Raw genomic sequence first — 23,660 nt, forward strand, 5'->3', positions numbered from 1 at the left:
TTTTTGTGGAGCGTAATGTTTAGGTCTTCTGTTCTACTTGACTGTTATTTTTATGCTGGAATTAAACAAGACCTGACTGGCTTTATTATATTGTTTTCTAACCGATCTGCTGATTAGTCTGATTAATTATATAATTATTCCTTCAGCATGACTAATAGTTTTGTCATCACTATACAACTTGCAGTAATGTTTAATTTATTCTTGAAAAACAACTGTAAAATGATTGTCCTTTAGGGAATTATTACTTAGCTACCCTTTAAAAAGTCATAAAACGAAGCCTGGAGATGGAAAATTAATTAAAACACTCTACAGGCTCTATCTTAACTAGCCAAAAACATATTGTCCCATATAGCAATTAGCAACAAAACAATAAACTAACCGTGGTCCTTCAAGTCTGAAATAAGATTTAGCGCATCTGGGTTCAATCCAGATAAAACAGCATCAAAGTGAAAAGTGCTGGGATGCAGGTGGTTACAAACATAAATGGTTTTTAAGTTGGCAAAATACCAACTTCAGAAATGCATATTTCTTGGAAATGTACATACAATAAATAATTATTGGGATAATGTCATTGGTTTTTTTTGTAATAGGCTGACACTGTACTGTTTTGATTTGCTTTGAATTTTGCTTTGATTTGCTTTGCTATTTTGATTTTGCAGAATTATTTGGTAAGTCTTCTGACCATTTTTACCTTGAAAACCTCAGATCTTAAAGGTGTTGCAGTACTAAACTGCCTCCCAGACAAAAAAATGCTGGGATATTTAATAGGCTCATTGGCCTCAAATGATGCAGCTGTAGTAAAGAGCTGCATTTTCAGCCATTCAAGATGTAATCATCCCCTTTGCTAATGTGCACAGATATCATCTGTCTGAAACCATTCTGTTGGACAGAGTCCTACAGCCATTACTAGAGGAAAATTTCCATTCTCTTCCATTCCACCGATCGAACTTTTTCATCACACATTTTCCTCTAAGCTCCCCTCCCCGGTTCCAGGTTGATTTTCTCATTCATGTTCCCCACGGCCATCTTACAACCATTTCCCCAAGGGAGGACATAAAGAAGATACGACAAATTAGCCCTTATTCTTGTTCCAAAGCTCTCTAAAGCATCTAAGGTAACTAAGATCTCTTTACTGAAATACAGAGGAACTGTGTTTTCTTTAAAGGAGCAGTCAAGTGACTGCAATCGACATCATCGTTTCATGAAATACCCTCCTGTTGTTGGTCTAAAGTGTACCAGAGAGGGGACAGACAAACTAGCTGCTTGCCAGAAGGAGTGATATTGGTCAATCCCAAAGCAATGGAAATTTTCCTCATAAAGTCAAACCTCAAGCCAAAGTTACTACAGTTCATGGACATCTTAACAAGCATGGACCTTGTTTGAAAAAAGCTAAGGAGAGGTTATGATCCCTGGGAGCAAGCCAGGTGGCATCTATCATTTCCCAAGCCAAGCGTGCAGGGCCACGATCCCTGTAGGAATCCAGGACAAGGACTGGAATTGCTCAGCATCCTACGGCTCCTGCCAAGGCAGAGATACAGAGCCCCATTCTGCTGTCACAGCTCAAGGGAAGTCCCTGTTGTGCTCAACAGGAATTTCACTGCTGACCCCAGAAACTGGGTCATGGCTTTGCTATTTCTGTATAAGAATTGTATTGCAGCTTACTGTTTCCTGACATCTCATTTGTGTCCCTCTCAGCCTCTGAGGCCAGGTCCTCAGCAGGTCCTCAGCGTATATAAGCTGGTAATGCTGCACCAGCTAAGAGTGGTGTTCTTCCTCTAATGCAGCTGGTTTTATGTACGTCTGCCCAGGCATAAGATACCATCACATTTTACTGGCTTATAAATAACCTTCATTAAAATAAAAAAAAAAAGTGTTGCAAAATGAATTGATGGTATGTACCAATGTAACATGCACCACTGCTTGGAAATTCCTGCTCTAGGATATATCCCTCACTACTTCTAAAAACTTCAAAAACTTGCACATCTAACAGCACACATTTCTGCTTTTCTTACTTACACTTTTCTCCATCAGGATCTGTGACACATTATTCTGGGGGCTTATCTGCCATGAGTTTTTCATGAAGAACCCGATGGCACTTGAGTATCTGTCAACAGTTGGGGTGAACTTCTTGAAAGTGCATTTTGCCATCCTGACAGGCCCATCATAAATCTGGAATCCACGAATAGGGAATGTCCTGTGAGATTTAAAACCAAATACGGTCCTGTGTTAAAAGCTTGGACAAACTCTGAGTCTTCTCCTGAAGGCACAGAAAGATATTAAGAAGTAGCTAAACCACCTTTCCTTTCCCCAAACTGGGATCTGGACACTCATCACACAGTTAATGAAAGGTGAAACTCTGCTGAACATCCTCTACAGGACAAGGCTCAAGAGCCAAAAAAAATTACTCATAAGCTTGCCTAAGTCTTGTAAGCTGGGGTAAAGCAGTTCAAAACCCTTGTCCGCCTCCTTGAACCCAGGAGTTCACCACCACAAGAAAGACCCAAAGGGCTGTGTGGCAGCATTGCCACCTGGTTCCCTGTTCCAGGGCAGATGGGTTTCTCAGGAAAACATCAGCATGACTGAAAAAACAGTATCAGTCAGACTCCCTGGGGGCAAGTGTCTCCTTGGAAGCAAGTACCAAGTGGTGCAGCACAGTTTCTCCTCTCTGTACAAGCCATTTCACATGAGATCCCTAGGACCTAGTCCACAGCATTTCACAGAGAAAAGCGATTTCTGCAGTATTGGTCTGTGGACATGTTGTCAAGACATCAGTGTTGAAGGAGACACCACTGGAGTCACAGGTAAGGACCTGCCCCTTCCATGGTTTGTTTTGAGAAGGTACCGAGTTTTGCTTGGCCCCAGCTGTGTTTGATTAAAGGGTGGCCTGCATCAGCTTCACAGACAGTAATGAAGCTGGCTAGTAGTGGCATGGAAGGGTAGGTCAATGCCTACTGAGTCCAGAAAGAGTTGTTCAGACATGAAAGCCAAAGTGGACAGCACATGGGCACACAGGGTCTCTCCAGCCTGGGGGGCACTGAGGCCCAGATTCCCCCCCAGCCCTGTTGTTTTTTCTTACTGGTTGGCTCCAGAGATCCAGAAACACTTTGCCAATTGGAAACGCCAGGCACAAACAGTGTTTCCTGACCAAATAATTCTTCTTCAATTTCCAGAGCTGTTTTCTCAGTAGTTGGGTCTGGTACAACCCCTACATCCCATTTTGCACTATGGCATAATGAAAGGACATATATCAGATGTTTTGGCATACTCCTTTCCAAAAGTACATTGCTTAACAATATCACAGATGATTAGAGCTTGTTTGAACTGCAAAGGAGTTTTTTGCAATTGCAATTAAAATAACAACACCGATAATAACTAAGGATAGCTCTGATTATTCTTGCTGTCCTACACAGAACTCATTCCTGTGTCACTTATGGCTGAGACATGTATAGTCAGGGCTGTGTGTGTGGCATGTCTGCTGAGTACTGCTGATTACTTTATTTTATATTCCTCATAGAGGATTTAATAATTGGTGAGCATCCCCCAAAACATATATTAGGGTAGAATTTAGGCTTGGGGAAGCACATTTTGCTATGGGGATATGGGTAGGCACCACGGTTGCTAGACGGGAGGCTGTGCTGCTATCAAAATAGAAAATAACATACAGCTATTGAAAGAGAAATAAGATGCAATAATGAAAAATGGTTTCTCTTTTGTCAAACCAACCATGTTTGCCCAGCTACGCTGGCAGGAGGGACGGTGGCACGGTGTATGGGAGCTGCGCCATCAGCACGCCACTGTGCTACTGAAGCACTATGCAAAAGCCGTTTGGTATCTTTCAGATTCTCTAATGCATTCTCTAGTGACTAATAAATTAAGCAGAAAATTAAATCAAACACATTCAGTCCAGAACGCTCTCAAGCTATTGGCCTGTGTTTATTTGGATGCTTATTATTTCTGGCCTGTACAATAATTTAAACACCCAGTATAAATTACTCGTTGGTAGTCACATTCATTCCTGAGGCTTTTCTTCTAGCTTACGCTAATGCCAAGAAATGGCAGGATAACTCACTTGTTTCTGGGCAGCGTTCTGTATTCTCCATTTGCCCCTTTTCCCCAGTAGCTGTTTTGGCCTCCCTGGGAGCCAAAGTTGCTGCTTTCTCCAACAAAAATGGAGCATGTAACCTCCAGGCTGGAGCCTTCATCTGTCGGGAAAGTCCCATCACTACAAGCGAAGAAACACCAGGTAACTATGCAGCACAGCACAACTTATTAATTAACACTTTTAATTACACTACAGACACAGTAGAATTTCTTTCTTCATTTGGAAAAAAGTACACGCACCAGTAAAACAGCCTGCTTTAAAATCTCTTTAGAAAACAGCAAGTTAGTGCCTAGGTAGCTTAGTGCTCGGGCATCAGTGATACAGGTTACTTAGTCTGGGTAAAACCAGCTCTACCTTATATATATATATATTGCTCTCTATATTGACTTGCTTTACAAATTTTTAGCTACATCCCTGAAGCAGGAGCCAAATATCACTGATTCTTATTGCCTGCAGTGTGCTTTAGATATGGCTTATTCTTGCAGGTCTTTTGCAAGAGCGGTGGAGACGGAAGCAGCAGGAGCATGGTAGACAACAGCAGAGGAGGCAGGAGACCTGCTGTGCCACCCTGTTGGACCATCCCAGCCACTCCGCCCTAGCAACACCTGAGCTATGGGCAATGCTGCTCCACCAGGCTAGAGCAGAAGAGAAGTCTCCCCAAATGCAGAGCCAGATGTTTAGTCTACTGGTTCAGGACCTACTGCCCAAAAGGAATTATTTGGCAATTAGGATGTATTCCCCAGATATGCTGAGGCAAAGAGAATGAAAGGCTAAATTGCTCCTTGTGTTAACGGCTGCGCAGGGAAGACCTGATGTGGTCTGGGAGGGAAATGTGAGGTTTTCTTGTGTCTTACAGTAATTACTGGGGGAGTGCCTCATCTTCCATTCATGAGCCTGTTACATCAGGGGAAAAAATGGGAAGAAGGTCCATTTTAAGAAATTACCTTGCCAGAGTGAGTCCAATTCCATTGTCTGAAAACCTGGGACAGAAGAAACACAACGGTGTAAATGATGAGGAGTGTCTGCAGTGAATTTGACCTACAGATCTATTTATGTCTGCCGTGAGGGGAATGATACAACACGTAATTACAGTAACCTACCCTGAGTTGCGGAAAATAATGTCGCCACCCCTGGCCCAGGCCCCATGGTCATTATTTTTAAAAGCAATAAGACCATCAATCACAGCAGGAACTCGTGGCTTTTCAGGATCAGCATCTTGATGTGGGCGAAACCTGAAGCAAGAAGCTTAGTTAGTGCGGCACAGGAGACATAGGAACCAAACTCAGACAGAGGAGGTCGTGCCTGGAAGACCTCATTTGGCTTCCAAATATCTGCATGATGGGCCTAAAGAGGTGATATGCCCTGGATCAGAGTCAGGCTATTAGCTTGATTTCATTTCTGTGCTTTGGTACAAAGCAGAAAACAAGAAACATTCATAAGGGCGAAATTCTGGCCCCGGTGAAATCAACAGAAGATTCCTCCCTAGATTTCAGTGGGCCCACAGCTACTCCTTAATTTGATTCAGTGTGATTTAGAGGCATAGAAAACATTTTTCCCAAGTCACTTGGGTCCTTTTGTAGTTGTCGTTACAAGGCCCATTGAGAATCCCTGGGCTGATGCTAGAAAATCAATTAGGCACTTTTAAGAATCTCATTCAGCAAAGATAAGAGAGTAATTGGAGCTGCTTTCCTTGCATGTACAGACCAGACCTCCATACGCTTCTGCCTCTGCTGAAAGAGAAGCTGCCGTATGAAAAAAGGATTCGCCCTGGGAACCGGGCGCTTCTCAGTTACTTGCAGGCTATTTCTTGCCACACTGGCAGTTAATGGTAGATTTGTGCTGTGTTTGGAAAAAAATCACCTTTGCATTTTCTGAGTCTACCCTCACCTCCTACTTCTTCCAAGCTGATGTACTAAGGGATGTGCCGCCTCCTCAGTGCCCAAGGGGATGACCCTGGCAGGGAAGTCTCACAAAGGGACACAAAGTCACCCTTTCCCTTCAGCCATATGGGAGCATCATATGTGGCATTGACAGGGTATTACGGAGGAGGAAAAAATCCAAAGCTTGACCAGGAGCAGTGGCTGATTTCTGCCACAGCCTACTCCCATCAACCCACAGGGCTGCAGTGAGTGAGAAAATGGCCTTAATTTACCTGCTTCCATGCTGCAAAAGGAACCTCAGAGATTTTAAAGCAGCTGACAAAAAGCTTTGAGGCTACTTTACTTTCCTCATTAATCCTAGACCAGTCTCAGCAGTCTCTTACGTCATCTTTCAGATGTAAGTTCTTCTAAGTAATTAATAAGAAATGTTGGAGTTTACAAACCCCGCTAATGGACTAATGGGATCTGGATCCCCTTTTATGTGCTTCACTGCTTAGTCCTCATAACCCCAAGCACACATGTATCATTTTTGGTCAGCAATAACACAAACAATTCAGTGCATAGCAATGAAGTATTTGCCTCTGCACATCAGAGATAGCTTGTGTGTTTTTTTCACATGCTCCAGCCATAATGAGGCATTAATGATCCGCTAAATACAATGCAGAAGCCAAGAAGCAACACAACTATCCAAAATACTTAGCCATACAGCATGTGCTTACCTGGCATTATCGACAGTGAGATACTCTCTGGGATCTTCAGCGCTGGCTCTCGTTGTCTTTACTCCTTTTCCAATAAACAAACCAGCCTGAAAATGCACGCAACTCCAATTATTTTAACAGACCACCCAACACAGACCAGAGATCCCAGATTTTTATCAATGAACGTGGGCAGCCAGTGCGTGCAGGCTCAGCGAGTGCCTGCAGCCTGGGCTTTCTCTTCCCTGTCGGTGTCACTTGGCACCGCTCAGCATGACCTTAGCACAGGATGTAGCGCGCTGAAGTCAGGACAGAGCCTGCCCTGCCATATGTTATGCATCAGCATCTTGGGCTGTCTTCTGACCCAAAGCAAGGCACTGAACTCCCACTCTCCCTCCCTCGCAGAAAGCAATAAGGGACTCTGCCAAGCTCTTGATAACTTTTTGGAAAAAGAGTGTTGCTAAGAACTAAGGCTTTAAATAAAGTGTGACGAGTCCCCCGACAGTCAAAAGAGAACATGAGCTGCTGTAGCCAACTTAAAGGCTTTGGGTGAAAGCAGCAGCTGTCATGGACCAAGATGTAAAATATACAAGGCACAGAGAATAGCACTGATTTCAATCTAGAATCCTGAGAAATAAGTTAAAAATGTTTTTTTATAGCTTACAGGTTATGTTTTCATGTCAATAGTATATTTGGGGGTGGGGTGTTTTTCTTGGAATTACCCTTGAATTTTTGGTCTCATTTTTCAAAGGTGATGAGCAGACCATGGCATAAACGACTTTTGCTCATCCCCCTATATCCTTGCACCACTGTGGCCAACAGCAGTGCTCAGTGTCCTGCCTGTCTTTCCTTAAATCTCACTTAGTAGTAGCTGTACCTATGGCCTGCGCATATCCCGTCTAACACAGGCACCCAATTGAAGTGCCTGAAATGGGACCCCCCTTCTGCTCAGCTCCCTCTTTAATCATTAGAAAGAGCACCACCCCCAAAAGTTGATTGTGTCTTGATACAGTGTTAAAAGACCTTTATCAAAATGTAAGACACCCGTGATCATCTGATTTCAGAGCACCACACATGGTCAGCCCTATGCCATGCTATTATATTGATAGAAACATATAAAAATCATACACGTGCCTTGAAATTGGAGTGGACTCTGTTGTTGTAAAATACTCCCAAGGGGGTATGTTCAGCCTGTCCCTCTGGATATTGCCCCTCGGACTGTCCAGTGGGAACCCGGTGGAAGAGGTACCATATCCCAACATCCTAAAAGACAAAGGGAGGTCCAAGAAATGGGACAGTACAATTAATGATACAGGTTATCCTGGGGACTTAGGTTTCCCACTATCCTGGCCAGATTTCTAACCTGAGCCTGCCAAAGGTTTGAGTCCCAGGGGACACACACCAGCCCATACTCTTACACCTCACTACTTATCCTTTGGCATGCACGGTGGGTCCCCGGGGCACATACACATGGGTTTCAAAAATGCATATATTGTGAGTGAAATTCAGGTGGTTTATTAGAAAACATAGCCTCCTCTATACCGGCACATTAAACAGAAACATGATTTGGGTAAACATTGGAGATAATAACAAGTAGAGAGTATATATACAAATATAAAGTTTTATTGGGCATTTAACTATTAACTACTAATAAAAATCAACATTTACTAAGAGACATCACACACCATTTCCAGCTACAGTTGTGGGAGAAATCAGTGTGAGAACTGTAGGCAAATACTTGTTCTTAACAGAGACAAAGGTTGCAGAAATACATATCCAAATTTTACGTTGGCTTACTAAAAATTCATTGCCTTCACACTAATGACATCAGTAAGAGTAGAATACATGGGAACTGGAGGCAAAGCGTAGCTCTTGCCATTAAATGATTTTACCTGAGCACCAGCTGCTGCATTCTCTATTAAGTTGTTGTTTGGATTTGCAATCCAGAATGTGCTGACAGCCCTGAAAAATCAAAATCAAAATGATCCTAAGCAGTTACCAAACAGGAAGGGATACATTTTCATAGCACTGCACTGGAATTGAGCCACAACTCTCCTATTGACTTTAAAACTCCACACAACCTTTTAATGATACTCTTTAAGGAAAAAAAACCATCTAGTAATGTCAGACATGTACATTTATGGAGCCACATGTTGAACCTATTGTAAATTATATGAGAGCGTTAACACAAAATCCATACTCTAACCCAATGTCTTTTTTTTTTCTTTGAAAAATGTCTGAAAAGTGAACTTCTGGTTTGTTTTTTGGAACTTCAGGGGCAATGGCAGGAGGCAGGGATTCTCTATGGGTTTATGAAGCTTCTACAGGGAAAACAAAAGAAATGTCCTTGCAAGCTGCAAATGGCTCATTAAGCAGGAGATTAAGGAGATATTATTTTGACGTTTGTTCAAATAAGGAGTTTTTGCTTCAGAGGGAAGATCAGTAGTGGCACAAACAGAAGCCAGATATAGCTATGAAAACACTGTCATCTGTTGTCTTACTTCATTTGATAACATCTTTTGCAGTAATAAAGACCACATGTAAAACCACTGTAAACCTTTTCTCATGATCGTACCAATTAATTTGATCATTCTAAGCAGAAAATCTCAATCATTTTTTATCCACCTTAACTATTACGTAATCAAGAATCCACACTCCTTTGGATTAACAGAACCACTAAATAGGTGCAAAATAAATCTGTATTAACCATACAAGCAACTGCAGCATTTCAGCAACAATAATTATAATTAATTCAGTTGGATTATTTATGCCAATAAAAATAAGTAGAGTTTGGCCACTGCATCGTCTTCCAGAAAACATGAAAATACAAACTGCCTTGGCTAAACTGTGTTCTTGCTTGCAAGCACTAGCCCAACCAACACCTGGGTCCCTGAGTGCCCATGTTACAGCTCATCAGTCTCCAAAATAGAAGCTAACTTTCTCAGCTATATCGGGATATTGTTTATTGTTAAATGATGCTCACTGTGGTTTATGCTAATCTCTGCATTCTCACTAAATCTCCTGATGCACTCTAGATAGCCATGCACTCATGTACTATTGACCAATTTACTCTAGATGCTCCAGCTCCAATTCAGCCCTGGTGAAAAAAGGCAAAAACTCCCTTTGTAGTAAGCGGTATTTTTGCCAGCCCATACCAGGGCTGAAGCAACTTGCATTTATCAGACAGTTTTCATGGAGCCTTCAACATCCTACTTAAAAAGAATTGAAAGGGGTTCAGAAATGAGCAAAGTGCTCTAACGTATTTATGATTGTTAGGAAACAGCGACAGGAATAACCAGCAGCAAACATTCCTTGCTTAGGAACCATGCAAGTGTTAACAGATATCTTCACAAGCAAAACATGGACAAGTAGCTAAATTATTTAAAATGAGAAATGATAGAAAAAGCTACAAGTTTTCATTTAATATCAAATAGCATCTTTCAAAAGTTTCACCACAGCATTCTTTGGGACCCAGCCATAAAGCACAACGTAAGCACAAAACCTGACTACAGCTCCCGGAGCACTTACATACAGTCGGTGCTCGGCACAGGAACATAATTCCCATAGACATGGCTGCGGATAGCAAGGCACATAGCCTCGTTGCGATCCGAAGGCAAGATCGTCCCCGACCTTGTGAGGAGGCCCAAGTTGTGATAAAAAGTATTGCGTTGCTCCGTCCCATCTTCAAGGAAGAAACAGTGCCCCAGAGTGTCATAGCCAATGGTGTCTTTTACCTGGAAAAAAAGTATGCAGGCCATAGATCGCAATGCTAACAGTAATAGGAACTATAACTGATGTGCTTTGCTTATCAATAAATTCCTGAAACACTCATGGAATGGTTTTGCCGCCCCTCCGCACAGCAAGCAGTGCCTCCATAGGCATCAGTCCTGGAGCTAACTTGAACTACATGCAGTTTGCATAACTGTGGACTGATCTTCTTATACAGTCAAACTGCTATTAAAATTACTCTGAGGAAGATCGCATGCATAATTGAAGGAAAATTGCAAAATACTGGATTTAAAACTGCCCTCAGCTCTAAGAGAGAATATTTGATTCAGTGTCATGGAGTAAATATCTGCGTAAAGGTAAGTGTGTGTTGCGTGATAAACCAACAAGTTAGGATGGTTAATCCAGAAATTTTCATGACTGCAACACTTCCCAAATAAAATGAGAAATTCTTTAAAATGCACCATGTGAAGTAATTTATATTAACGAGGTTTCTGTTCTTTCTCCTCCACTCTTAGAAGGTGCAGGGCCCCTTCGTTCCTGTAATGATCAGCTTGGGCAGAGATGGTATTTTACTGTTTCAGTCTATTTAATATTAATTGACATGCACAGGGATATTGCATTAAACCCTAATTTGACTGAGAGGACTTAGCAAAAGCCTCCTTTGATGTACAGCCTTATGAAGATAAATTCAGAAATCCTTCTTTTAAATGTAAATACAAAATCAGGCTAGTTAAAATACCAGCTATTTGTTACTACATCTTACTGAAACCTTAACTTTTTGTACTCAAATGATCCCTGTCAGCATATTTATTCACTCTTCAGGCATACGAAATTCCTGTTGACGTCAGTTATGTCCGTGTAAGACTGCAAGATTAACTAATATTAACCTACTTGGTTATTTCTGTATACAGAGGGACACTTGAACTAAATCCATTTCAGATTCGTATCCTGTGATTTCCCCGTAATGGGCTGCAACTGTACATAACATCTGGAGTCACAAGCAGGATAGTCCCCATAGGTATATCTCTACTGGATTTCATTGTTTTCTTGGCAGTCACCCCTCAAACTTGTCATCTGCTGTTCTTGTTTCTGCCTCAATGAGGTGTTCAAGAGAGAGTTAAAAATAAGGCACAACACAACTAGGTACCCAACTCCTAACTGATACAGTTTTGGAAATCCACCGAGACCCTGCACACAGGTACAGTAGCTTGGAGTGAGCTACAAGGGGATTAACGGAGAACCTACACGCAGCAAGACTGAACGTGTCCCTACCAGCTGAGTCTTGGAAATACAGACAGGAAATGGATTTAGATAAAAATGCAAGTGTCCTTGCCAGTCTGCTAAGAACTGTAAGCCTGGCTACTTCTACCCTTCCAAATGATGGGCAGAAGCTGTGCTAAGGAGGCCACGGAAGACTATTTTTGGAAAGAAACTGTAACGACAAACTGCTCACTGTTTTAAACAGCTTTTCAATTGTAGAGCTTCATTCGTCTGAATTTAGCTGAAGTTTGGCTAATCTCTGCTTCAGACAGCTGCATTAAAAACCAGCCTTGTATCCAAAACCAGATTTTAGCTTTAATTAATATGATTCGTCACAGCTTCAGAATCGCATGGCAGCCCTGAAAACTTACATACACGAAACTACATTGAACACTCTCCTAACCGGGAATAACATGATTTAAAGATCACTTACACTTGTACTGAAAGAAAAGGCTCCATGCCGTTAGATCAAACCCCCAGTAACTGATCAATTCTGGCATATCACAGATAGAAACTACAAGCTTGGAAACGAGCCCACCTGCAGCACTGTGACAGCAGCATATTACTGGATGTGCCAGCATGAAACACCGTCCACAGCACAGGCTACAGCCCCGCTGGTGTGTCCAACACCAGATGATTAAGATGCCTCTAAATGCTGAATTATATATAGTTCAGCAACACAATATAAGTGACCTTTATGCACACGAAAGACTACAGTAGTCTGTGTATGCCTGACGTGTGCCAGGGCAGCGAGAGGCAGGTCGCAGCCTGCTTCCCAGCCACAGTGAGTAACCCAAGCTGCTTGCGCACAAGCCTGGCACACGGGAGCAGCAGATGGGAGAAGGACCTTACAGAAAGCACTGCACGACCGGTACACAGCTAAGTCCAAACCACAGCACTCCGGCAACGTACTTCTAAAGTTACATCCTCTAAACTGTCAAGACGGGAGGAGGAAAAACCCACTTATCTGGTTTATTCTGCCTCAAGGGTTGAAGTTTCATTATCTGATGCTGAAATGGGTACCCACCTATGTTATTTAACTGCATTGCTCTGATACACGTGCTCTTCTCTCGAACTGCAAATTATTTTAATTTATTTTAAAGCAGGGCTTTTTATTACCTTTTAATTACTCTTTATCTTAGTGACTGTATTGAAACCACATGATTCTTCCACAGAATCACATACTTAACCTTCGCTGTAAAATCTATTCACTGATTCATGGACTCAAAGCCCTCGGCAGTCACATGGGAGGGGGCTGGATCTCACGCTTGGGTTCTTGATTTCACAACTATAGCATCCCACACATCCAGATAAACCCTTTACAACTTCACTTCTGATAAAGAGCAAGACCACGCACCATTCTTCTCAGGACCAATATTAGCATAAGGCTTCATTTTTTCATCCCAGGCAGGTTCCTTCAGTTCCAGAGGTTTAATACCAACAGGAGGAGAAATTGAGTTAAACTACAACCACACATACTGGGCAAGTCTCCTGCCACCTAAAGGTTCTGTACACAAAAGCAGGCTCTACAGCCACAGCAAATCACATGTATGAGAAGGCAATCAATAATTTTGAGTGATCTGGACAACACAAATCCAGTTTAGGGTACATGAAAAGTGCTCCTAGGTGTACAAGTCCAGCATTGCATTTTTGTGAATACAACATTTCGGGGGGGACCCTTTCACTGGAGGGTCCCACCAGAGTGCATCTATGTCATGTCTTACACAGCTTTATGTCCAGGGTAGAGAAAAAGTTGTCAGGAAAAACACGGGAGGTCACAGATAGTTCAGGGAGTGTCTCTGCCTGAGCATACACCAGGTGAATGAGGAAATGCCCACGGACACCAAAACACCGCTCAGGGTTCTGCGGAGCACACAGCAACCGGACCTGTTGGGACTAGCGCGGGAGTCTGCCTTTGCCAGCTGGGACACGTATGGCTTTTTTGTGGTTTTTTTTTTTTAAGTTCCTCTCCACAATGCCCTTGTGAGGATCTAGGTCAAAGCCAAGTTCCTGAGGGCTTTTCTGGCACTGAAGCAGCCGTTTGGGTCTGTCCCTCTCATATTTCATTCCCTTTGTCATGTGAATATTTTTGGATATATTTCACATTGCCCTGACTTGAACAACTGCTGTCTTTTCTATCTATCTCCTTTGCAAATTAAAGGTCCGTTGCTTCAGTCGCGTCCATTTAAAGCCCATTGTTTTAATTTTAAATGAAAGTTCCTATTATCACAAACTGTCCAGAATAACCATGGCAAAGGTTTTACTATATCTGATCACACCTTTAATAATATTAATTGGGCAATACTAAGAATCTGAAATTCATTTCAAAGAGCTGTCCTAACCTGAACACCAGTCAAATGAAGTTGACAAGTTGGGACATTTCTTGGGGAAAAAGATGCCTTGTTTCAATATTCTGATTTCTCTTTACATCACAAATGGCTCTTACACTTTGGCAGTGCCTAAGCAAAGAAATGAACTTGGTACTAAAAAAATATGTCTCCTACCAGAAGGCCATGAGTTCCATGTATGGCAACACACCTAGAGAAGCAGTGGTGGATAGCCAGGTTATCGAGGTACGTTGGGCGTTCGTATCCTCCTCTCTCATCCACATCCTCAGCCAAGTGAAAATGCACAGGATAACTGCCCAGGATTTGCTGCCCCATGTTTTTTAATTCCACTCCTGACATGTGAACAGAGCTAAAATTTCTTAGGATCTGTTGAGGCAAACGTAGATCCAAGTAAAGCATTACGACATAAACATGCGCAAAAAGAAAAACACTTTTTTTTCCCTCTCGTTAGGCAAGACACTCGCAGAGTAAAACAGGGCCTGATCCCAGAAGGAGGTGTCAGCTCCCTGCTCTGACTCAGAGCAGCACAGCACCCGCAGAGCAGTGTGCCAGCGGCTGCACACCTACGGGCACAGGGCTGCCAAGGAACTGCTGCCAAACAGTGTGTGCAGTATTTAGCAATAGCCGCGTGTGATACAGCTACAGACAAGGTACCTCTGCCAGCCGCAGGAAGTACCCCCTTGAGGTACCTTTGGCATTTACCACCAGGGTCTATGTCCCGGCAACTTTATCTCTGTCATGTGATTTTAGGCAAGACCTGCACAGCTCCCCAGTTTCCACCAACTGGCGGTGGAGTAATTTTACACAAAGTCCCTGCAACAGCAAAACGTTGCACCTCCACCAAAACCACATGGGACAACCAAGAGAAGGCAAAGCACAACAGGGCGAGACCTAGCACTTCTCTGAGCCATGAAAGGAGCAGGCTTGCTCTGCAAGAAGCACAATTTCTTCAGTGACATCTCATGAACTATGTAACTTCACATTGACCCTGCTGACAGTGATGCCGCTAAAGAATCCCCTCTAGCCCGGAGAAGGGTACATTTTTGCATACACGGTGAAGAAAATAGCACAGACTCATTGCAAGTCTAGTTTTGCAAAACAGGCCAACAAACTTTTCCCTTCTTCACAGACAAGTATACTTTTTCCCCAGACACAATTCTAGTTGCTTGTTTACAGTCCAGGACAGGAACCATCTGAAACCACCTACAGGCATATGCATTAAAAATTACTCACTTTAATATGTCCTCCGAATGTATCAAAGGAGAAAAACTGGCACTGATTTTGTCCATAACAGGAGTCTTCCATTTCTCCTTGAATAAGTATATTTCTAGTCAGAAGACCAACCTCTGCCCTCATATCAATGCCATCTATGACTTCTCCAATGTGAAGATACAGTGGGCTGCCTGTGAAAATCAGAAACCTTTTTATTCAGGGTGAGCACGGCATCTTCCTTATCGCATTGTTCTCGGCAAGTGCACACCTTTCATTTAAGCAATCACTGAGTCTGGAGACGTGCCCAGTTGTTAGTATCTGAGCCCAGAGGAGATCAGCACTTCCCCTGGCTTCTACAAAGGACTGCTGGCTCTGGTCAGACTTTCAAGTCCCAACATAATATTGGGGCCTTCAGCTCTCATACGTGTCCATATGTTTATGGAACAAAAACTAGCTAAAAAGACAAGGAAATGTAGAATGTAAAAGACAAGACAACGTAAATGTTTACCACGCACGGGTAGCTTGATAAAAATATTTCGTACCGTCAATTTTCACTTGATTACTTTTACATTCAGGGCAAGGAAGGAGATTAAACTCTTCAGCCTGATGCATAGAATAATCTGTACTGGCAACGACGATCCGGTCGCCAGGTAACCAGCTTGTAACCTCATCCACCAAGTGAAGAATTATTCCTTTGGACACTTCCACTTTAAATCCATTATGAGGCACCCCTGAAAAATGAAGCAATCCGTTATTTTCACAGTTGCACACGACAGAGTCATGCAATTAGCCAAAGAGCCGATCAGTCTAATTTTTATCTGGATAACTCTGTGTGTGATAGAAGTGCTCCAGCCGTTAAGTACGTCAGTGTCGTCTCTCTGTAGGCAGCTAAAACGTTACTTTGTGAGAGCGCTGCGGTTAGCGTGGTCACCGTCCACGCGAGCAAAAGGCTACGGTTTTATTATCATTGCGCTGTCAGATTGCCAGCGGCCACAAAAAGTGGAGCAAAGCGACAGAAGGCAAGCAATCGTCAGGGAAGACCAAACCTTTTATCCACCCGCTGAAAGCAGTAACAGTAAAACGGGTGCCATCGTAGGTGAGGAAGTCTCTCTGGGCTACGGCTAACCCCGTCGTTCCATTCCCGTGGTACTCCCGCTTATCCTCCGCGGTGGAAAGCCGGTCCCCTCCGAGGACCCCCACCAGCGCCCAGGGCTGCCTGCAGGAGACCGCGAGGGAGCAAAGCGGGCGACAGCCCGAGCCCTCCAGCCCCCAAAGAGCCGGGGCAGGAGGGGAGGGCGCAGCGCGGCGGGCCTCCCCTCCGCTCCGCTCCGCTCCCTCCACCCCGCCCTCCCCCGGCCCGGGGTGCCCGCCGGAGCCCACCATCCTGCCCGCCGGGCCCGGCCGAGCCCCCCGCCCACGCCGCTCCCTCGGGGCGAGCCCCAGGCGGCCGCGGCGGCGCGTCGGCCCCGGCGCGGAGCTGTCCATGGTGGCGCCGCGGGCCCGGCCCGGCCCGGCCCGTGTCGTCCCCCCCGCCACCCCCCGCCACCCCCGGCCCCGCGCCCGCCGCCCGCCTCACCTGTAGCCCAGGCGGGCGATGTGCCTGCTGCCGAGGCGGTCCCGCAGCAGCAGCCGCGTCTCCAGCGTGAGGCTGCGGGCGGCCGAGTCCCCCACGGCGGCCGCCACCAGCCGGCCGGGGGCCTGGAGGGCCAGGAAGGCGCGCAGCCGCCGGCACTCGCCGGGCCGCAGGTGGGTGTCGAAGCGCCCCGCCGCCAGCACCCGCGCCGTGCCGGCGTCCAGGATGCGGAGGTTGAGCCCGCGGCTGCCCCAGCGCTTCTCGGAGGAGTAGGGGCCGTGGCGGAGCCCGCCGGGGTGCAGGGTTTTGTCCAGGAGGGTCCAGGAGCGGGGCCGCCGGCCGTGCAGCTCCAGGACGCCGCCGCGACCCACGCCCACGAACTTCTGCCCGAAGCCCTCCACGGCCGCCCCCTCGGCGGCTCGCCCGTACAGCGAGATGGTGGCCCGCGAGCCGTAGGGGCAGCGCTCCGAGCCGACGTGCAGCTCCCCGCCGTCGTGGATGAGGATGTAGCGGGCCCGCAGGGTGATGGGCGGCCCGCGGGGGCGGTCGGCGAACACCAGCCTCCCTGGCGGGCGAGGGGACGGGAGCGGGGTCGGGGGCGCGCACCGCCGGCGGCGGGAGGTGACACCCCGCCGGCGGGCGCAGCCGGGCCGCCCCGCGGCGCCCGGGCTCCGGGAGCAGCCGGCGGGCGGCCCCGAGGGGGCGGGCGGCCCCGCTTACCTCCGTCGCGGATGACGAGGGAGTGGAAGGCGGCGGAGCTCTCCAGGCGCAGGGCCGCCCCCCGGCCCACCACGGCGGCGCGGCGGGTGTCGAAGCCGGGTCGCCACGGGGCGAGGTGCGGGGCGGCCTCCGGGCAGGGCCCTGCAAGAGACGGGCGGCGGCGGCAGCGGCGGCGGGGCGCGGCGGGGCGCGGAAGGGCGCGGAGGGGCGCGGTACCGACCTGATGCGCTGCCGCCGCTCGCTGCTCCCCGACGCGTCCCGCGGCGGCGCCGGCACCGGCACCGACTGCGGGTTCGAGTCCGGGTCCGGGTCCGGGTCGGGCGCGAAGGGCGGGAGGAGCCGCGGCTCCCCGGGGCTCCCCGCGGTCGGCGCGTCCCGGCTGCCCTGGCAGCCGCTACCTGCTGCCCGCAGCCGCGGAGCCGCGGGGCAGCCCCCGCCCGCAACACGTGCGCCGCGCCGGGTCCTTCGCCGCGGCTTTGCACGGAGCCGGCGCAAAGGCACATTTCGCTTTTGATGTGTTTTGGAGTTTGTTTCTTTTTTTTTTTTCTTCCACCCCCCCCCCCCTCCGCTTAACGTAGCAAGACCGAAAACAGAAAACTCCCCCCTTCCCGGCTCCATACATCCCCGGACACGGCGAGGCAACCACAACAGCAGTACGAACGGAGAGCCGGCGAGGAGAAAACCCCAGCGGCAGATCGACGAGAAGCACCGGCGCGTTTCAAACTTCGGCTGCAAAGACCGCTTACCTATCCCCGGCAGCGCCGAGCCGCAAACTTTGTACGCCGCCTCTCGGGAGCTCCCGACCCGGGCTGCCGGGCACCCCGGCTGCAGGCGGCGGAGGCAGGGGCAGGCAGGCGCAGGCAGCTCCCGCTCCTCCGCTCCGGCTGCCTCCCCTCCGCCTCCCTATTTATATCCATCTTCCAACCGCTGGCGGTGCCCGCACTGTTTACAGCAGCGGAGCCGCTGGCTCCTCCCAGCCGGGGACGATCCCTCCAGCCTGGACGTCTCTCTGCGACCGGCGCCCAGATGCTGGGGGCCGGGGGGAGCCCCGCTGCCCGAACGCAAAGGTCTTCCCCGGCTCCGAGTCCACGGGGGCCGCGGGCTCCCCGCCGCATTCGCCGGGGTCACGGCGAGCGGGGCGAGCCTCAGCCCGGGGAGGGCCGGGGGGGGCTCTCTGCAGACCGGGGGAGCACCCGGCTGGGCTCAAAAGCCCCGTGCGAAGCGTGCGGCCGGGGGCCCAGCTGCCTCCCCCGGAAGGGCAGGGGGCTGAGGCACTCCGGCCCGCAGACCCCGAAGCGGCCCCCGGGGCTCGGCATGCCCTGGCCCTTCTTGGGAGGCAGCTGGCCCCCCCGGCACCTTCCCGTGGGGGTGCTTTGCCCCGTGCTGTCCTGCGTCTGGCAGATCTATGGAGAACGCGGTAACGTGGCGGCCGCAAAAGTTCCCCTGGCAGCGGGTGAGCAGAGAGGTACCTGCCACTTCGCCTCCCATCACCTGCCAAATCAACCTGTAGTCAGAGCCTGTGGTGAAAGAGAGGAAAAGCCTTAGAAGGTGCTCTGACAAGACACGGCCTCAAAGAAACCCATGTGCTTTTACCCCCCTGGCCTGGGACAGCGTTCCTGGCTTCTGTGGGTTCCTGTCTGGACTCCAGTCCCAGTGGACATGGCATTGCCTGTGGAAGGACTGTTTTGCTTTCCACGAAACAGAGTATCACATTTTTGTATAGGCTTCCATCTGAGCTTCCAGGCACACGCAAAGACAGGTAACTGCTTACTGCGGCCACTGCCTTCTCCCTCCCAGAGTCTACACGTAATCTCTCATCTCCACTCCAGAGCCCAACATCCAGAGAGGACGAGCCAGAAGCCAGCAGGCAGCAGTGCCAGCCACTGCCCCTGCCCAGGGCCGAAGCCAAAGAGGTGCAAAGCCACAGGTGCTGCGGATCTCAGAGACATTTGTGTGCCGTCATCTGGTCAAACTGTTCCAATCTGTCACCTCTGAAATTTATTCTGGTGCAGGATTTCTTCTGACGGGGGGCACAAAGAGGCTATAGTCATGTTAATAAGGAGCAAGTGCTGTCAGACAAAATACGGGAACAGACTGGAAGCAGGGGGGTGGGTGAGGGGCACAGCCATGCCCCACGCTCCAGACAACAGCTCTGGGGAGGGAGCAACACTCACTTGCGCTAAACAAAACCAGTCCGCGCTCTTACACCCTGTCCTGGGACCCAGAGAACTGCTGAATCTGAAGATAAGCATTCAGCCTAGAGAAACAAATCCAGATAACACTCGTCATTTCAATACTCCATAAATACAAGGAAATGTTAGAGCTGCCACCTTTGCTACCGGCTGTTCATCTATCATTTAGTGCTGGCACTTCTATTTCTGTCTCAAACAGCTTTTGTCGTTTTCCTTCCAAAAAAGCGGCATTAGTCAGCGTTGTGCCTCCTTCTTATCTGAATATGACATACATGAATGCAGGTCATGGGAAAGCAGAGCCGTCAGCAGAGGCATAGGAGGCTGTGCTCAAATTTTTTTGAGAAATATTTACCTGCCGGTGGAAGTTTCAGGCAAGACAAGACAAATAGGAGTATTTTGTCTTAAAGCACACTAAATTCTCCAAATTCAACAGTTCTAGAAGTGCAAAAGTTGAGGTAGAAGAGTACTCGAACCTTTATTTTACACCTGCAGGCGCCCTAGAAATCTCATACATCTTTATTTAAAATATTTACTCCGTGCAAAAGATTTCATGGACTTGCAATCTAAATAAAAGGCAACAATAATTAATCCAAGATAGTAACAGTGGAAATAAATGTAACGCAGGCTTTGATTAGCACTAAACTTTGTGCAGGCCTCATGAAATGATCAGCAAAGCCAAAGTCACTCCTGTTTACACGGGACTCCTCCTGAACAAGAACCCAAATTCTTTAAGGTGCGAGCACTGTTTAAATCCTTTAAAGCCATTTTCCCTCTGTAGCCTCAAAATCCACAGAAATACACTGGTCTGATTCTTCTTCTGAAAGAACTGCTTTCAGGTGAATTATTTCAATACCATCTCCCCCCATAATTAAGTTTTCAGTGGCCTAAGGAAGAAAATTTCAGAGCAAATGAGTCTGGATGTATCATCCTGTTTTTTGAAAGGTTCCCGTCCCTTTTTAAGGAAACCACAGAAGTGCCTATTGCTATCTGTACCGTGGTGCTCGGGAGCTAAACTGTTTTCCTTTCACTCTTTCCCAAATTTCATTTTTTGAGATGATTTTTGTTTTGCAGCAGCACTGGTTTGAAGCTTACCCTCCCAGCGCCCTGTTACAGGACACATCCGCAGCGCGAGAACGTTCCCAAACATCCTCACACCTGCGAGTAGGAAATCATGACTAATACTCAACCATACGGCTGGTGTAACTCTTCCTTGCAAAAATAACCAACCCAAGCCCTCCTTCGAGCGTTATCGTTGGTTATAAACTAAACTTTACCTGCCTAACAAACAAAAATGGGTCACTTTCTGTAAGAGGCTACCAGGTACGAAGCAACCTCGACCGCCTCGTGTCTCGGCGTGTCGCAATGACTGTAACGCTTTGCCTACGAACGCGACCGTAACATTCAGTAACAACTATCGATGACCGGCGAGGTTTCGTTTTAAGGCAACGGCAGAAAACAAAGCTGCTCTAAATGGGTCGGCGGTGGCGGACTGGACCCCCAGAGCGCAAACAGCTCTCCCCAGAGCTCGCACGGGAGTGCGCAGAGGATGGTTCCTCCTCTGCGAGGGACTTTCCCGGGCACCCTCCCCCGCTGGACGGTTTCCTGTTTCCTCCTTACTCCTCGGAAAAAGGAAGGAGAAGCGGAGTCAGCATCCCCCGAGCAACACCCCATTCCCACGGAGCAGGGAGCTGGAGGCACCACGGGATGACTCCGGCTGCGCGGGGCCCGCGGCGCCCGCCCAGACCAGGGGCCCCCAAACCTCCGCGTGTCCGGAGTCCGTCCACACACACACACACACACCCCCCCGCCGCCCGCGGGCACCGCTGCCCGCAGGGGGAAACCGGGCAGCGACCGGCGGGGCGCGCCCTGCCCCTGCGGTGCCGCCGCCGGCCGGTCGGCGTCGCCCTTGCACAGCCGCTGCCTCGCCCCGCGCGCTGCCTCGCCCCGCGCGCTGCCCCGGCTCCCTCCCCCCTCCCCGCGCTGGGCAAACCTGCCTGCGCATCCTGGAAGCGGGGGACGCGCGCGGGCCATTTGCTCCTACCTTATACTAATTATCAAATAAGATTCTTTTATTATTATTAATTTTGGTGGGGGTTTTGGGTTGCTTGTGGGGTTTGCTTCTTTGTTTGTTTCGCCCCTTCCCAGCCGCATTTCCTGTAATTCTCCACTTTTTTCGGGGGAAATTCATTCTACCTTTTCAACGCAGCGTAGCTGTATTTCCACAGGCAACCCCCAGCTCAGAGCCGGGGAGTGGAACCTGTCAGCTACTGGTGGGAGCTGGAAGGGCTGGTGCACCGCCGGGCCCCGGGGAGTGGGGAGCGACACACCGCTCACGCCCGGGGCCGCCGCGGACCTGGCAGCCCCACGGAGCCGGTCACCGCGTTTCCACAACGTGGCTTTTAGCGCCTGTATTGACTCCCACAGCCTGTCTCCGTACAGTGGCCCATCTGCGGCAACCGCCCTCCGCACACCCTACCAGCCTTCGTCCAGCCTCTCCTCTTCTGCAGACGGCGGCTGCTTCCTACCTGCCTCCTCACAGCCCTCCTGCTTAGGGCTGAGCACTCTGAGCCCTGGCTCTAGCTCAGCCTGAATGCTGAGCGCCGGCTCCCGGCACGACACAGGACCACCGCCTACCCGATTGCTCCCAGGGATGTCCACCCCTGGCCGGCACCCCTCGCCCTGGCAGCGCGGAGCCCAGCCCCGCGCCTTCACTTAGCCAGCACCAGAATGCATCTGAGATACCAAAACCCACGTCTCCTCCTTCTGTACCTACCACCTGGTTCCACTTTGGGCTTTAACGGTGTTTTCCTTGGTTTAAGCATTTGCTTCTTGAGCAGAGAGAAGGCCTTGGACTGCTGAGCTTCCGACAACACTCCCATGTTCCTGAGGAGCCGAAGCACCCTGCGTAGCAAGAACGGCTTCACCTTGTGCTGGGCCACCTTGAGAGGACTGATAGGAATTTTGGGCAGGTTGACTTCTCGATCACAGTTATACAACCGAAAGAGATTCCAGGCCAAGCTAGGTTCAAAGGTATCCATTAGAACATATCTGGAAAGTTTAAGGAGCATGTCACAGGACAACTGCTTTTCTTGTGGTTTCTGGCCCAGGTTCTGACTTAGCAAATTTTTCCTTCCCTGGTGACTCAGGAGAGAGCTGCTCCTGAACAGGCTGGAGGGTTTGTAAGAGCCCACGGTCCCGGGAAGGGTTTTCTTACTGTGCAACAGTCTTTCATAATCCATATCCCACACAGAACTGTTGGGATTCAGGCTATGTTCTGAAATAATCATAAATACAGTAAAACCTATTAAACATAAACAGCAAAGGATCCCAGTGGGTTTGTTTCTTTAAAATAGATGTAAATCTCTCTACAGTTATCAGTGTTCTGCTGTAGCCCTGGATACAGTGCAGATCGCTACACTACTTTGACACACTTACTGAATGTTTCCACAGGCCAGATCAATAGATTTGCAATAGATAGGTTTTTAGGTACTATAATGTAATAATGATTATCTGTAATTTTTTATTTAAACTAATGTTTTCTGTAATGCTCAGGAAAACTATCTTTGTTATTCATACATAGACTCCAGAGTACACAGATTCCTAAAAAAAAACCCCCAGTCACCAAAAGAGTGTGTACCATTCCATACAAATTTTCTGAAAAACATTAAGATAAATAATGATTCCTACTAAAGACTGCAAAAGCCTTTTTCATAGATGACTGAGAAAAGAACCTTCTACGCTCCCACTGGGCCATTTGCATTTTGGGTCCAGCCCCAGGGCCCAGGACAGCCTCTAGTTTTCCAGTAGATACAGGTTGGCTTTAAATGAAAGGCTCAGTTTTGCTTTCTAGGTGATCTCTCTGGTCTCTGCCTGCTGACTAAAGCCATTAGCCTGGTGTAACGGGGTTAAGCTGGGGCTGCTCAAAGGCCACAGCAGCTCCATCCTGCAG

The 23,660-nt window shown here is 48.1% G+C and overlaps 2 protein-coding genes across 5 annotated transcripts in view; both read right to left on the reverse strand.

Annotated features, from left to right (window-relative positions):
• The window catches only part of CEMIP (cell migration inducing hyaluronidase 1), a 116,478-nt gene extending 98,056 nt beyond the window's left edge, over nt 1-18,422 (reverse strand). For all 3 annotated transcript variants that reach the window (XM_069798401.1, XM_069798402.1, XM_069798398.1), the window contains exon 1: nt 18,266-18,422. The gene's annotated coding sequence lies outside the window, so the exon portion shown is untranslated. The remainder of the gene's footprint in view (nt 1-18,265) is intronic.
• Nucleotides 1-22,965, reverse strand: part of LOC104318157 (cell surface hyaluronidase CEMIP2) — a 55,598-nt gene extending 32,633 nt beyond the window's left edge. The window contains exons 1-15 of one of the 2 annotated variants that reach the window (XR_011327107.1): nt 22,485-22,869; nt 17,520-17,660; nt 16,803-17,364; nt 16,273-16,442; nt 15,769-15,957; nt 15,248-15,417; nt 14,171-14,380; nt 10,206-10,411; nt 8,570-8,639; nt 7,812-7,940; nt 6,702-6,787; nt 5,203-5,334; nt 5,047-5,082; nt 4,070-4,222; nt 2,017-2,194 (exon numbers count right to left, since the gene is read on the reverse strand). Coding sequence is in view for 1 of the 2 variants with exons in the window: in XM_069798397.1 (XP_069654498.1) it covers nt 2,017-2,194; nt 4,070-4,222; nt 5,047-5,082; nt 5,203-5,334; nt 6,702-6,787; nt 7,812-7,940; nt 8,570-8,639; nt 10,206-10,411; nt 14,171-14,380; nt 15,248-15,417; nt 15,769-15,957; nt 16,273-16,442; nt 16,803-17,364; nt 17,520-17,660; nt 22,485-22,950 (2,898 nt within the window). In the remaining variant the exon portion in view is untranslated. Of the gene's footprint in view, nt 1-2,016; nt 2,195-4,069; nt 4,223-5,046; nt 5,083-5,202; nt 5,335-6,701; nt 6,788-7,811; nt 7,941-8,569; nt 8,640-10,205; nt 10,412-14,170; nt 14,381-15,247; nt 15,418-15,768; nt 15,958-16,272; nt 16,443-16,802; nt 17,365-17,519; nt 17,661-22,484 lie in introns of both variants that reach the window. The other variant, XM_069798397.1, reaches the window with a different exon arrangement.
• Between the last annotated feature and the right edge of the window lie 695 nt (nt 22,966-23,660).

This window comes from Haliaeetus albicilla, chromosome 12, assembly GCF_947461875.1.
Source record: "Haliaeetus albicilla chromosome 12, bHalAlb1.1, whole genome shotgun sequence".
NCBI lineage: Eukaryota > Metazoa > Chordata > Aves > Accipitriformes > Accipitridae > Haliaeetus > Haliaeetus albicilla.